The 14625-nt window shown below is 37.7% G+C and overlaps 1 protein-coding gene across 2 annotated transcripts in view; it reads right to left on the reverse strand.

The window, feature by feature from the left end:
• Positions 1 to 14625, reverse strand: part of grm8b (glutamate receptor, metabotropic 8b) — a 212384-nt gene that overhangs the window by 66734 nt on the left and 131025 nt on the right. For both annotated transcript variants that reach the window (XM_030137259.1, XM_030137260.1), the window contains exons 4-6: positions 9311 to 9446; positions 8147 to 8301; positions 7926 to 8063 (exon numbers count right to left, since the gene is read on the reverse strand). In XM_030137259.1, coding sequence (XP_029993119.1) covers positions 7926 to 8063; positions 8147 to 8301; positions 9311 to 9446 — 429 coding nt within the window. The remainder of the gene's footprint in view (positions 1 to 7925; positions 8064 to 8146; positions 8302 to 9310; positions 9447 to 14625) is intronic.

The following is a 14625-nucleotide window of genomic DNA, read 5'->3' on the forward strand; positions in this document are numbered from 1 at the left end:
CATGGCACAATATGTCCCTAATCATCTTCTAAAATGCCACAATCTATGGACATTTCCAAAATATGTGAAGAGATTCCCTTTTTCATCCTAAAGCCTCGATAAAAAACACTAATATTGGATTGTTCTCTTGGACAAAGTGTAGTGGCTCTGCACACGTGTCCTGTCTTCCCTTTCAACACAGATTTGCATTTGAATGACTCTGCATTTGCTTCGGAGCATTTGTGGTTCAAGTAGAGATGTCAAAGATGCTGAATGTCTTTCTTCTGTCTAAAGCGGTGATGCAGCTGACTCCACATTAGAGATTAAGCAGCTGTTAAGTGTTGAGCTGCACTCAGGAGTCTCTCACAAAGTCTTCTTTTTTTTCCCATCGATGTGTGCCGTTCTTATTTCTTTCAGTGATGACATTAGTCTGGAGGAATCTCCATTTTGTAAAACACCCTAGAACCATTCACTGAAGGCTCCAGTGCTTACATTGCTTTTCTGATATTAAGGTAAAATGTTTAGCACATTAACCACTTGCAAACTTATGATCCAAACAGAATAATGAATCTCTTTTTAACCCATAAAGACCCAAACATCCATCACCAACCAAAACCATCTACAGAATGCCTGTTGATCCATTAATCCTATCAATACATGTAAATAATTGGTGTAAAATACAGTTTATCATCTTTTCATGGTCATCAGATATGACCCATTTGATGTTCAGAGGCTCCGTAGTTGCTGTGGAAACACCATCATCTTCTACAACACTGATTCACCAGTAAAACCCATGGAGTTGAATCAATGACAGTGGATGGACACACTGAGTTTATGTTCAGTTATTGATATATTTGCTGAAAAAGTCCCTTTTTCTGCAGTTTTCTCTGATTCTGATATAATAACCCTCAACAATAATCTGAGCATTTATGAGCATCTACATGATCAGTAAATTAAATACAGGAAAATACCTGATTTATACTGATAAAATCCAAATACAGAAGATAATACCATAATAAATGATGAGAAATCACTCAAAGGAGTGATATTTTGCCTTTTTAAATGGAATTAAGCATTTTAAAACACTTCCCTGTGGTCTACATAAACTGTAAATGCTCTGCTTGGGTCTGAATTCTTCATTAATTCAACTCCACAGGTCCTTCTTCAACCCTATTTCTGAGTAATGACACAACAGAGGTCATTTTGAGCACTAGCCCTTTAAATGCAAATGAACCACTTCATGCCCCACCCCCTCCAGGTCGTCCACTGTGCTGCTCTGTCCCCTTCAGCCAACAACTGAACATTTTAGATAATCGGCTCAAAGTTTGGACATATTTTCAGTATGGACTACAATCGCTGCTGCTGATAAACAATTATGTCGTACTCGGAGAAATGTTCATCGAAAGTTTTGACCTTACATGTGCAAATGTCATGACATAACTAGTTATAGATGTAATAAATTAAGAAGGAATTGAAAGGTTGTAGAAATCCACTCAATTTTTGCCAAAATGAATATAAAGATAGCTTTGCAGCACCTGGAGGGTTCAAATTCAAACTTTATGAACTATTAGGGTCCTAATACACAAATAAATGTACCAAAGACTAATAAAAGTGGGTTTAGCAAAATATGACCCCATTAAGAAATGTTAGATATAGAGAAAATTTCATTTGGGAACTGACACAAAAGTAGCGCTGAGTCTTTATGGGTTAAGCAACTAGACAGCATATCTGATGTGTTTAGTGTGTTTATGATTAAAGTAAACATTAATAAACCTGGAACTGAGGTATAAAAAGTCTTAATTGCGAGGAGAAGTTGGAGGAAGAGACAGAGGAAGAGAGAATCGATTATATAATTTGAGTAAATCTAAGTGGAAGTGGGGGTTGTTGTTGTTAGTAGTGGGCAGATTAATTGCAACACTTGATTTTCCTTTAACAGACACACATGGAAGGTGTTGAGCAGCAGTGGGGGGAGGCGACCACTGACATTTTCCCCGAGCACTAGCAGTGATGAACAGTGACCTCAGACCTCAAGCCACCGTGTCTCATGGATATTTAATTATTCCAATTAATTACAATTAATGAGCTGGTCTTCCCTGAGCCCTGCGGAGGATCGTACTGAGCACGCTCTAATCTGTCAGACACTGATCTCATCCTCAGGCTTCTTCTCTGAAGAAACAGCAGTGTGATATAAACATTTGTCATCATATTTTCATATTTTGGGTTCTAATTTCTCATGCCATGAAAGTTTTCAAATAAACTGCCACTTATACACATAAAAAAAGTTACTCACACTCTATTAATATCATTGAGCTGGTGCTTACAGTACATATGGGGAGTGTTTTTAGAGGTTTACTGCTGTTTAAAAGCTGATGTAGTAAGAGTTTGGAGCAGGAAAAAAACAGTAACTGATTCATTAGTTAATATAATCCCTCATCCCATCATGAAAATATTTTGACTCTAAAATTGTGTTATGAAAGTCTGAAAATGATCTTTCACTTTATTAGAATCTGGAAACCTGCTGAACTGAAATCAAATCAAAGTAATACATACCTAAATGAATAATGTAATTTTCCCTCTTCCCCAACCATCGGCCATCATCAGTGCCAGCTAATGCATAATTTGCTCTTTTAAAATATCATTGGCGCCAAATAAGTGCCAAAACTGAACTAATTGGTCTATCAGTTGGTATTTTTTTCTGTCTGTTAATGAACAGACAAATATGGCGTCAGCTGAGCGGTGAAGACATCAGCCACTGTGAACTCCTTCATTTTACCGGACACAGACCATGCTTGGATGGTTGTGTTTTTTTACTGTCATTAAGTGAATCAATGTGACCACAGAGGTCTGTAGCCTCACTTTGTGTCTGTCATTGATCACCATTTAGTGTGGTCAGTCACCTGCTTCACTAAATGATCATATACCAAGTGAGCAAGGCAGCTTTAACGTCATGTGTGGCTGTTCTGAAGAAAGTTACAGGTGCCAAAAGCATCTGGATGAAGGTTTCACTTGATAAGATAAAAACTTAAAAATTGCATTTCTATTCTTTCACCTATAATTTATCTTACGATGTTGATTTATTTCATTTAGGGCTTAAACCCTGATCAGCATTTTGCTTTGTCCTTAAAAAGTCTTAGATTCTGAATTCTAGAGGTTTTTGGCCCTATATGTAATATTTTTCTTAAAAATATTCCACAATTACCTAAAAGTATCATTATTACTAACAGAAAAGGCTTCTGACATTATGCCAAAGATGTCAATGTATTATATTGCAGAGATGTCACTGTGAATGTATGTGACCATTAGAGTGAGTAGTGAGTCATTATAGCCTGGAGTCTGCTGGTGTCTGTTTGGAATCATCCAAACAAGGTCAGAACTGTCACAGTTTAATCTGAACCATGGATCAACAAACAGCAAACTTAGCAAAGATAACAGAGGAACTTTATACTTTCATAAGTTCTGTTATCTGCATCACCAGTGGAGAAGAAATGTTGCAATTTCAGCATCAAACTGTTTTTTTTTTTTTTTTTACTTATTTCGCTATGTTGAGGGTGAAAACAATGGTAATGCTTGTAATTTTTCACTTTGTCACTTTCTTTGACTCTTAAAGTTGTTTGTCATCCTCAGATAAGCCTCGGCTTTAGTTCTCATCACCAGTGTGACTCATTACTCCCTCTAGTGGTCACATAGATTCACAGTGACGTGTCAATCCATGGCGGTGAATGAATTCGGTTCACATCTCTGTAGTAAAATACACAAGCATATATCACAACTTTTTTCAAAACACTCTATTGATAATTATAGATGATTTTTGAAGCACAAATACTACATATAGCTCCTTTAAATTGCGCTCAAAATAATCTTTACAAGGTCTTACAAAGTAAACCTGCAGAAAACCTGTTGAATCTGTTCCTGTAGTGTGAATTAATTAAGTTTACAGGGATCAATAACCTTATTTTGTTTATGGAAAGTAGTATATTTGATATATATGGTATTTATATGTTGATATGTATAAAAAATATATTGTACAGTAAATACTGTATGAAACAAAATGTGTATATTGTATAGTGTGTATGTTGTAGATTGTTGTATTCTTTTGTGTAAAACGTTTTTGTTCTATTTTTATCTTCATAATGGCTAAAATCATTTTGTCATTAACCTCTAAACAGGGTTAAACACACACACACACACACACACACACACATCCATAACATTCCCACACATAAACACACATGCTGACTCAGCAGTGTGTGCGCTGGTTTGATGACTCTGACACAACGAGCCGAGAGCTGAAAGCAGCAGATCACTGAGCTCAGGTAAAGACAGCAGCAGCTGGATGAAGGCGAACAGAACACCTTCAGCTAATCCTGTTCACCGTGTCGGACATGTCTGTGAAGGATTTGGCCCTCAGTGGCCTCTGTTCTACAGAGAAAGTCCTCCTGAATCAGAGGATTACATGCTGCTGTAGGGACGCTGCCGTCAGCACACACAGACTGAGCTGGATATGATTGGACAGAAGAAGAAGAAGAATTTATATCAGATTTAACAGGCTCTAATTTACATCAAAACAGCTTCTGTAAGCTGAGAGCTCAATCCACTGAGAGCTAAAACCAGGACAGACGCAGCAAAGTTCATGATTTATCAGAAAATACACAGAGAAGCAGAGCAGCTGACGGGTCAGTGTACAGTGAGAGTGTCACATCATGTTTTTGTCCGTTACAGTAAATATACCGTTTAGTTACAGCACAATGAGATGCCCCTTTGTACTGAGAGAGAGAGATTGGGCTGCTCAAAGGGTGTTCAGAATTGGTTTACAGACACATTATATACGTGTGTGTATATATATATATATATATATATATATATATATATATATATATATATATATATATACATATATATATATATATATATATATATATATATATACATATATATATATACACACACATTATATACGTGTGTGTGTGTATATATATATATATATATATATATATATATATATATATATATATATATATATGGGAATGGTTGATATAAGGTGTAAAAGCCTCCATATTTATTGGTAACAATACTCTCTGTATTCTCTGCCCGTTCCTCTTATTCTTCTCTGTTTGTGAGACCTGCAATAAACAGGAGAGGATCATTTATCCCCTGGATGATGGAGCTCTAACTAAAGGAATCTGACGTCTTTCATTCTCAGGCTTGTTGCAGGGAAGTTCTTCTGCGTTGATTTGTTCCAACATACAAAGGATTGTGAATGTGTGCAACCTTTGGCTGTGCATGTTTGTTAAATTCACTACATGTGGACTACAGTTACTGTGCAAAAGTCTTATGCTGCCATTAGGGTTGTTGTTTCAGGTTTAATTACCCCACTCACAAACTCTTCTCATTTTCTGTATTAAAATACAACCACGAGATAAAAGATATTAAAAACAAATGTTTTAGGAAAAAAAAACAACTTCTACAAACCAAAGTGTTAACTATTTATTGTCATTTCCCTTTGCACAAAGAGGTTTACAGCATTATTTACCAGGTTTCATTCATCATATTTCAAACTGTCAAACTTTTTTTGTCATGAGAGGTAACACTAAATTTTGATTGTAACTGATAGAATCCATGGAATTCTGATTTTCTGTGTGTTTTAATAATGTGCACATACTTGCAGTATTTTCAAAACAGGGCTGTCAAAATGAACGCATTAACGCAGATTATCATCATGATTAATCTGATTAAAAATGTTATGCAGTTAACCAATCTGCAGCGCAGAATGACTCTGAAAGTATCTGCCAACGCATTTGGGGCAGTTTGTCTCAGTAGACTTAGCGTCGTGCACGCACAAATGGACAGTTGATCCAGTAGTGACAGGCAGCAGAACCAACCCATAAAGATAGAAGACACTAAACAGCACGTTGGCCCTCTGGATGGAAATATGAGGAAAAAAAAAAACCAACCTGGAGCAGTCGACCGACCTAAGTATTATGCACATTCTGCAGGAAAGATTTTTCCTTCACCAAAGCACTTCCACCTTATAATACCACATTAACATGAAGCATACATCAGTTGGGGATTCTGCTATTACTTTGGCTAACGCATCGCCCAGCTTGTGACAAACATGTTAAGTGCATATATATTCCCTTCTTACTTGAGTCTGTTTGCTCATGCAAAATTAAACATGATTAATATAGATTAAAAATTAATATTTAATCGTGATTAATCAAAATTAATCCACAGCAACCCTGTGATTAGTCTGATTAAAAATTATAATCATTTGACAGCACTAATTTTCTTACTTTATGTCAAGAAAATAAATGGAGACATAAGTGAGTATGCTCATTGTAACCACGCAAAAAACACAAACCAAGAGATACCCTAAGACTTTTGCACAGTACAGTATATAATATTGAATCGTGAACAGACTGCTTTTCATTTCTGTTTTGAGGATTTTCTGTGTAGACAAAACCTCGATGCACTGGAACCATGCTGACCCTGACCCCTCCACTAAACACTGTGATGTTATAAAAAAAACATTGCATTATCATCAGTGGTTCCCCCGCTCAGTCTCAGCTACATAATGTAGACAGTAATACATGATGACTTGTATAAATGAGCAAAACCAAATGACTCCTCTACTGCAGACTGAGAAGAACCAGGCTGATTCTCAGGTAGGTCAGTGTCCTCTGGCTCTGAACTAGATTCTGGCTCTGGTGGCTTAAACATGTACAGCTGCACAAGTCCAATAAAGCTGTGATAGATGGAGCAGGTAGATGTACGGCTGCAGTGGTATTTGGCACTTCAGAGAGGCTTAGGCAGTTAATCACATACTTTTCTGTGGTGTGATGAGATGAAAACATAGTATATTTGCTACTGTTTTATACAAACTATAAATGACTCTTATTTGCTTTATTTACCTTATTTTTTTATATAAGTATAAAGATGAGGACCTGATAAATTAATCAATAAACCCTTGAGCAGATCGTTTGATAATACACATTTGTCTCAGCCCTATTGAATCCAGTTTTTGTGTGTTTTTGTGTGTCCTCTGTTGGAGGGTTAATAGCATCTCTTGTCTGTAACACTTGACCGCTCCTTCATTTCTATTCATGAGCTTCTATTTGCTGCCGCTACTGCAAATAAATACCCGACATAATAATTTTAAAGCTCCACTCCCGACCCGCCAACACTGACAGAGTCTGTTAAAGTTCTTGATGGCAATTAATCCAGCGTTCAATGAATTCTGCTGCTTCTAACACTGAAAATGAGTGTGTTCGTAATCATCAGAGAAACATGATTAGCAGTGGCTGATGAAAAACTCATGTTTTGAACAGAATAATTGCTGCGAATGGTGCAAAAGGTCTTTAATTTAGTGGGTGTAGTGTATCATAGTGGAAGAAAACCAACACCATGTCTGAAAAGGTTCACAATGAATAGAGAAGCTGTTTTTAAGAAATGAAACCAACTGGTAGAGATGTAAAAAAGAGGAGGAAGAGAGGAGGAAATGTAAAGGGGGAGGTAGAGAAGGGAAGGGAAGGGAAGGGAGAGGAGAGGAGAGGAGAGGAGAGGAGAGGAGAGGAGAGGAGAGGAGAGGAGAGGAGAGGAGAGGAGAGGAGAGGAGAGGAGAGGAGAGGAGAGGAGAGGAGAGGAGAGGAGAGGAGAGGAGAGGAGAGGAGAGGAGAGGAGAGCCATAATGATGTTAAAGTGTAAAAGACAGAGGTTAAGAGACAATGTAATGAAGATGAAAGAAAAGGAAAGGACAGAAGCAAAGGAAATTAATGAATCAAAGTGTTAGAGAAGGAATTTCAAAGAAATAATGATGTGAAGGAAAGACAGAAGTATAGGAGAAAAGAGTAGACTGTAATTGAGAAAAAACACTAACTGTAATGGAAATGCCCAGTATAAAGGTGGTTTCACTCCTGTACTGGTACACTCAGTGTAGTCCAGTTTCCTACCTGTGCACTTCTTGGGGCTGCCTGGTCTCTTGCCGTGCATTCCTAGTTTACAGCTGAAGTTTTCCTCCCAGAATTCAGCGAACCACACATTCCTGCGGTTGTTGGACAGCGAGCGGCTCTTAAAGTAACGGTCGAACGCTGCCAAGAAACAAAATGTTATTAGGATGATTATTTCCTTCATCATTGTGATCAAATATCAGATGGATCATGTGATCACTCACCGTCCACTGAGGCCCTCTTTGGCAGGATGGTGATGGCGCCTTCGGCCACTCGCTCCTGCTGCACCACAGGAGAGATTTTTGACCCCCAGCTGTCAGACCCCACCCACAGGAAGTGACCCGTCAGGTTGTTACGTTTTGCTGCATCCAGGATTCTCCTGTCAGGGTTGAAGGTCAGGACAGTTTAGACAGCCAATCAGAGCACGGCATTAGATCCTGCTCCTGGACATGGACAAGATCATATTCAGTTTTACTTAACCCATAAAGACCCAATGCTCCTTTCTTTCTTTTGTGACTTCTCACCATTTAGAACAACATTATGCTTTGTATTTTTCATTTTTTATTGTGAATCATGTATTTTCCTAAATTTAACTCACTGATCGTGAAGATGTTAAAGTTCAAAAGTTGAATTCAAAGGTTAATATTTAAAAACAGGGAAAATTGAAGAAAAAGTGGCCTTTTACCTCCGCCAAGGACGGCGGAGGTTTTGTTTTCATCAGGGTATGTTTATCTGTCTGTTAGCAAGATAACTCAAAAAGTTATGAAAGGATTTTAATGAAATTTTCAGGAAATGATACTGGCACAAGGAACAGATGATTAAATTTTAATGGTGATTGGGGGGGGGGGGGGGGCTGATCTGCCTTGGCGGAGGTCTGCGCTCTCCGAGTGCTTTTCTACTTTCAGCAAAAATATCATTAACTGAACATAAACCAGGTTTCTTCATCCACTGTCATTGATCCAGCTCCATGGGTTTTACTGGTGAATCAATGTTGTAGAGGATGACAGTGTTTCCATGGTAACTACTGAGCCTCTGAACGTCCAAATGGGTCATATCTGATGACTATAAAAAGATGACAAACTGTATTTTACACCAATTATCTACATGTATTAATAGGATTAGTGGATCAATAGGTATTAGATCAGTAGATGTTTTTTGTTGCCAGTGGCTGTTTGGGTCTTTGAGGGTTAATATAACAGGGAACACATCCAGATAATTAGGGATTACTGTACATCTCACACATATAACAGTTTGTGGTATTTTCTATAAATGCATCCACTGGGTCTCTGCAGCTCATTCTAACTTCCATGTGCACATCTGTCGCAGAGGTTCAGGGAAACAAGGCTCACATAAAACAGCGTATGTCAGGGTGAGGTGTGTGTTCGTACCGGATGTCGTCTTCATTGGCGAACATGACGACTGCTCGGGCATTGGGTGTCTCCAGCAGACGCAGGACAATCTTATCAAACTCACCAGTTTTCGGCTCTCGGGGAATCTTTAAAGACTGAGCAATGCAGACACCACCTGAGAGAGACACGAAACAGAAAAAGAGTCATTCTGACTGTTGAAACATGGTTCAAACTTAAAGATTGTTTTAAACCATCATAGTTTTACACTGGAAAAAATCGAAATCTTACCGAGTGTATTTCTCATTTCTAGTCAAAATATCTCATCACACTTAAAATAAGACATAATCACCTAAAGAGTAACTTTTCAGTGAGATATAAGAACTTGTTTTTTGACAACAGATCTTGAAAATTTTATTTCAAATCTGACCAAGATAATTTTCACTTGTTCCATTGGCAGATTTTTTGCTTGAATTAAGCAAAAAAAAAAAAAAAAAAAAATCTTGAATTAAGGAAAAAAAATCTGCCAATGGAACAAGTGAAAATTATCTTGGTCTTATTGGTTTTGTCTTATTTTAAGTGTGATGACATATTTTGACAAGAAATGAGAAAAATACACTTGGTAAGATTTAGATTTTTGCAGTGTAATTTAAAACTGAGGTACAGATGGGAATCTACGATCATATCCATCCAGTTGAGAAGTGGTTCCAAATTGTTATATTCATTATTAATTCCTCTAATTGGTGCTGGCATGTCTTAGCAGAGTGAACAGCCCTATAACCTCATTATGCAAATTAAATAAGGACCCTGCCTACCGCTCATGCCAAAGCAGATGTGAATGTTTAGCCTACATTTGGAAAAATGAGGTGTTACTATCAAATTACAAACTAACATGAACAACTGTTACTGTGCCTCTCTTTAGTTTGGCTGCTAAACATACAGTATATCTGTATTTGGTTCTGTGCCTCTGTGTAAAATGCAACAATTTACTGAATTTGTATGAACATTAATGGACAATAGCATTTATAATCTGCAGCCTGAAAACGTGTGTGTGTGTGTGTGTGTGTGTGTGTGTGTTTATATACGTGTGGATCAAATGAAACTCACAGAAATTATTTAAATGCTCTAAATGTTAATTGCACAGTCCTACAGGTTTTATTATGCTATTTTAACATAAATATACATATATATGCAGGCGCAGGCTATGGGCTTACAGTACGTGACATTTTGTATTTTAATTCTGTAATATTATGAGCCGAGAGCTAATTACTAGGCAATGAAGCAAAAAGGTCAGTGTTTATTTTCACACAGATAATTGATGGTGTATCAATAAGAATAATGACACCAGTATTAATAAAAACCTAACCAGTTCCTATCCTAATGTGTGCATGTGGGTTAGCCCACATAGATACAGACTGTCAGTAGCAGACACTTTAACCCTTTATAGGGCACTCACAGAAATACTCTGATATTCAAAATGTACACCTAAGTGTGTTATTGGAGGACTTAACAAGGCTTTATTACCACTGCTAAGTGTAACGGCGGAAGTAATAATAATGTCAGTTAGCAAGATAAGTCATTTTTCAGGAAATGTTGATACTGGCACAAAGAACAAATGATTACATTTTGGTGGTGATCGGGGGGGGGGGGGGGGGGGGTCTTTGTTGGGTGTTTGTTCGTCTGTGTTAACAAGATAACTCAAAAAAGTTATGGAGGGAGTTGTATGAAATTTTCAGGAAATCCAAGAAATATATATTAAAAATGACAAGAAAAACATGTAATTTGAAAGGAACGTATATTTTAGAACATTAGAACATCACTTTTAGAACATTACAACAACGTAAGTGCTGATCCAGACACCTGTCAACTCGTGGTGCGCGGGTTGGGTTTTTTTCATCATGTGGGTCCTGCTTTTGTGGAATTATTTGACCTGCCCCAACCTGCCCCACAAATAAAGCAACATTTTTTGACCCGCCCCAACCTGACCCATGGGTTACCCACCACGCATCACTAGTACTAACCATCAAATAATATAAAATATCATAGGCTATATATCGCAAAATATTTTTATCTGCTATAGGGAATTTATACATGATACTGTACATATTTTTGTGTCTCTGCTCAATCAATGACCTGCCCCAACCCGCTGATCCGTGTATCCAGTGGTGTAGCAGTCCCTGGAGAAGTGGGTATACTCTCAATTTTTGCCTTCTTTTTTTTTTTTTTTTTTTTTTTTTTTAAAGTGTAGAAAAACGCCATTTTAGAAACAGTGACATGTCAGAGTACTCTATTTAGTTTACTCAAAAATCTGTCAGGAGTATTTGCTCACGATTATAGTTAGCATTATTTTCCTTGGCATAACCCGCCCTACTCTGCCTCTGATTGGCTCATCAGTCCTCATGCCTAAAGTTAACCAATCTAATCAGTGAAGGCAGTGAGTACTAGCCAAAATAGAGGCAGAGTAGGGCAGGTCATGGGTTCACCATCCTAGGGGAAAAATCGGCAATTTGACTCAGATTCTACTGAATGGTGCACATCAGGGGGATTTAGAAGTGGGTATACCCAATGCTGACTGAAAAATTAAGGGGTATACTCCATATACCCCTGTACACCCTGGGCTACACCTCTGCGTGTATCACTACTGTCCACATCCACATTACCCCTTTGAACATCATTCCTTACATTAGTACCATTACTTCATGGTACCTAACAAAGCAGGTACAGTCACTGCTCATGCAGAGGTGGACCTTACAGACCCTGGAGACCACATTGGACCTGAGATTATTGACTCACTGTCCTCACTGTAACTGTTACTGTCACTTGTAATGTATGAAGAAATTACCAAAAACAGTCACCTGCCCGACAAAGGGTTAACAAGACAGAGAACAGACATCCTGTTTAATAATCAGCTGGAGCACAGACAGAGGACAGGGGTCAGGACACTCCTTTAACTGCACTCATATTTACTGACTGCTCTTAGTTTCTCTGTTGTACTCTATACTACTGTTAAATCCACTCCACTAGAGCATCTGAACACCTGTTGTCATGACACCTCTGCTAATGTAACAGCTGTCATGTACGATACTGTCTCACCCACAATGACTTACACATCATCCAGAAACAAAAACTCTATGTTTTCTGCATGAATTGTTCATAAAATGTGATCTGATCTGCATCTAAAGCACAAGTACAAACAAAAACAGTGTTCTTATCCTGATACCACATAAACAGTTGTAATAGTTCATGTCCTTATCGAACACAGCTATTAAACATTGATAGCACTGGTGGAATAAGTAAGTGAACCCTTAGGCTAATGACTCCACAAAGAGATAATTAGATTCAGGAGTTAGCAAACCTGCAGTTAAATCAATGAAGTGAGATTTGAGGTGTGGAGCTACTCTGATACAAACAATCAAACTTCTACCTTTTGCTGTTCACAAGAAGAATCTACTGATGTGAACCATCCCTCACAAAACAGAGATCCCAAAAGACCCTTGATCTAGAATTGATGGTTTGCATGTGACTGGAAGAGCTTAAAAAGTAATATCAAAGACTTAAGAGAGTCAACAGACAAACAAAAAGAGACAATACAGTGGCAAAAAAAGGAGAGTAATAACTGAAGGAACTTCAAGGAACCAAAGGAAGTAAGTCAACTTTATTTTATCACACTTTTTACAGCTAAAATCATAAAGTGCATTAAAATAAAAGAACAGATTAATATCTCTGTTTATGAATCTACAGCATCTAAAACAGGCAGGCATTATGTCTGTGCTGGGACGCCATTGAAGATGCTGCAGCTTTCCAGACAAAATATCACTGCAAGCCTGAAGTTTGCCAGAAAGCATCATGACTCTCCACAGCACTACTGGGAAAACATTTTGTGAAGTGATGAAACTCAGGTCGACTCGTTTGGGAAGAACATGCAGCATCAGGTGTGGTGTAAAATTGCCACAATAGCACACAACATCCTCCCCATGGTGAAGTATAGTAGAGACAGTACCATGATTTGAAGCTGTTTTCCTGCCTCATAACCAGGATCACTTACCCTAATCAAGGAGAAAATGAACTCACATGTTTATGGACATATCCTTCAGGGGAGGATGAAGGTGGCCGTCCGCCAACAGAAGCTGAGTAGAGGATGGCTGATGCAGCAGAACAACACCCTAAACACTTAAGTACATTTACTACAGAATGGCTTCAGAAAAAGAAAATCCACCTTTTGGCCCAGACTGTAATCGAATGTAGATTCTGTGGAATGAACTCAAGAGAGTCGTTCACACCAGACATCCAAAGAATAAAGGAGAACGTTCCAAAATTCCCCTGAATATTGTGCAGGTCTGATCATCAGCTACCGGAGGCACTTGGTGGAGGTTATAGCTGCCAAAGGAGGTTGAATCTGTTATTAAATTCATTCTTACATTTTCCAACAGCACTGGGAGTGTTTAATAAGGGCATGAAATATTATAAATGTCTGTGTGGTATTTAGTTAACCCTAAAAGACATAACATAACATAACATAACAGTGATTTTCAAACTTGTGGTCAGACCCCCCGTGGGGTTGCCTGGAATCCAAATGGGGTTGTAAAAATACAAATATACACCCACTAATAAAAAAATATATGGTTGAGAGTTGAGAGAGACAAACACAATATGTAAAAGGCACGACAAACTTATTGGTCAAATATTCATTGTGGTCAGTTTCAGATGCTGCAGCTCTTTCATAATTCATAGTTTGAGTTCTTGTTTGTTCAGTATTAATTGTCAGCCTTGTAAATCACAGCTGGACTGACTGTACATATCCTGACCAAGGAAAATAAAATTCTCATTTTGTGCAGTAATCTACACCTGACTTTTCTGCCTCCATCCATAAGAATATACATTATATAGACTAAATGTCATCTAAAATTAATGTTTATTTGCAACATATAGCAAACTATTACATGATCAAAAACAAATCAGTTTTAGCAAAAAAACAAAAAAAAAAAGTCTCTGTTTTGAATGTCTGGGGTCACCAGAAATTTGTGAAGTTAAAATGGGGTCATGAGCCAAAAAAGGTTGGGAACCACTGACAAAACATAACATAAAAAAACAAAACAAAACCAAACTTTAACTTAACGTTGACTGTCGACAATCTGTTTTATTACTTTTCATTACTATTGACCATTATACCTGTCATTGCAAATTTGCATCATACCCAAATTTCTTTCTTTCTCTCTTTTTTTTTCTTTATTTAAGCAACACCAAGTGACAAGGAAACCTATGTGCAATAATATACAATATATGCATTAAGTCATCATAATATGGGGGCAGGATGGTTAAAGAAAGAGTGTAACATAATTGTCTATGACTATCCTGAT

This window comes from Sphaeramia orbicularis, chromosome 6 (assembly GCF_902148855.1).
Source record: "Sphaeramia orbicularis chromosome 6, fSphaOr1.1, whole genome shotgun sequence".
NCBI lineage: Eukaryota > Metazoa > Chordata > Actinopteri > Kurtiformes > Apogonidae > Sphaeramia > Sphaeramia orbicularis.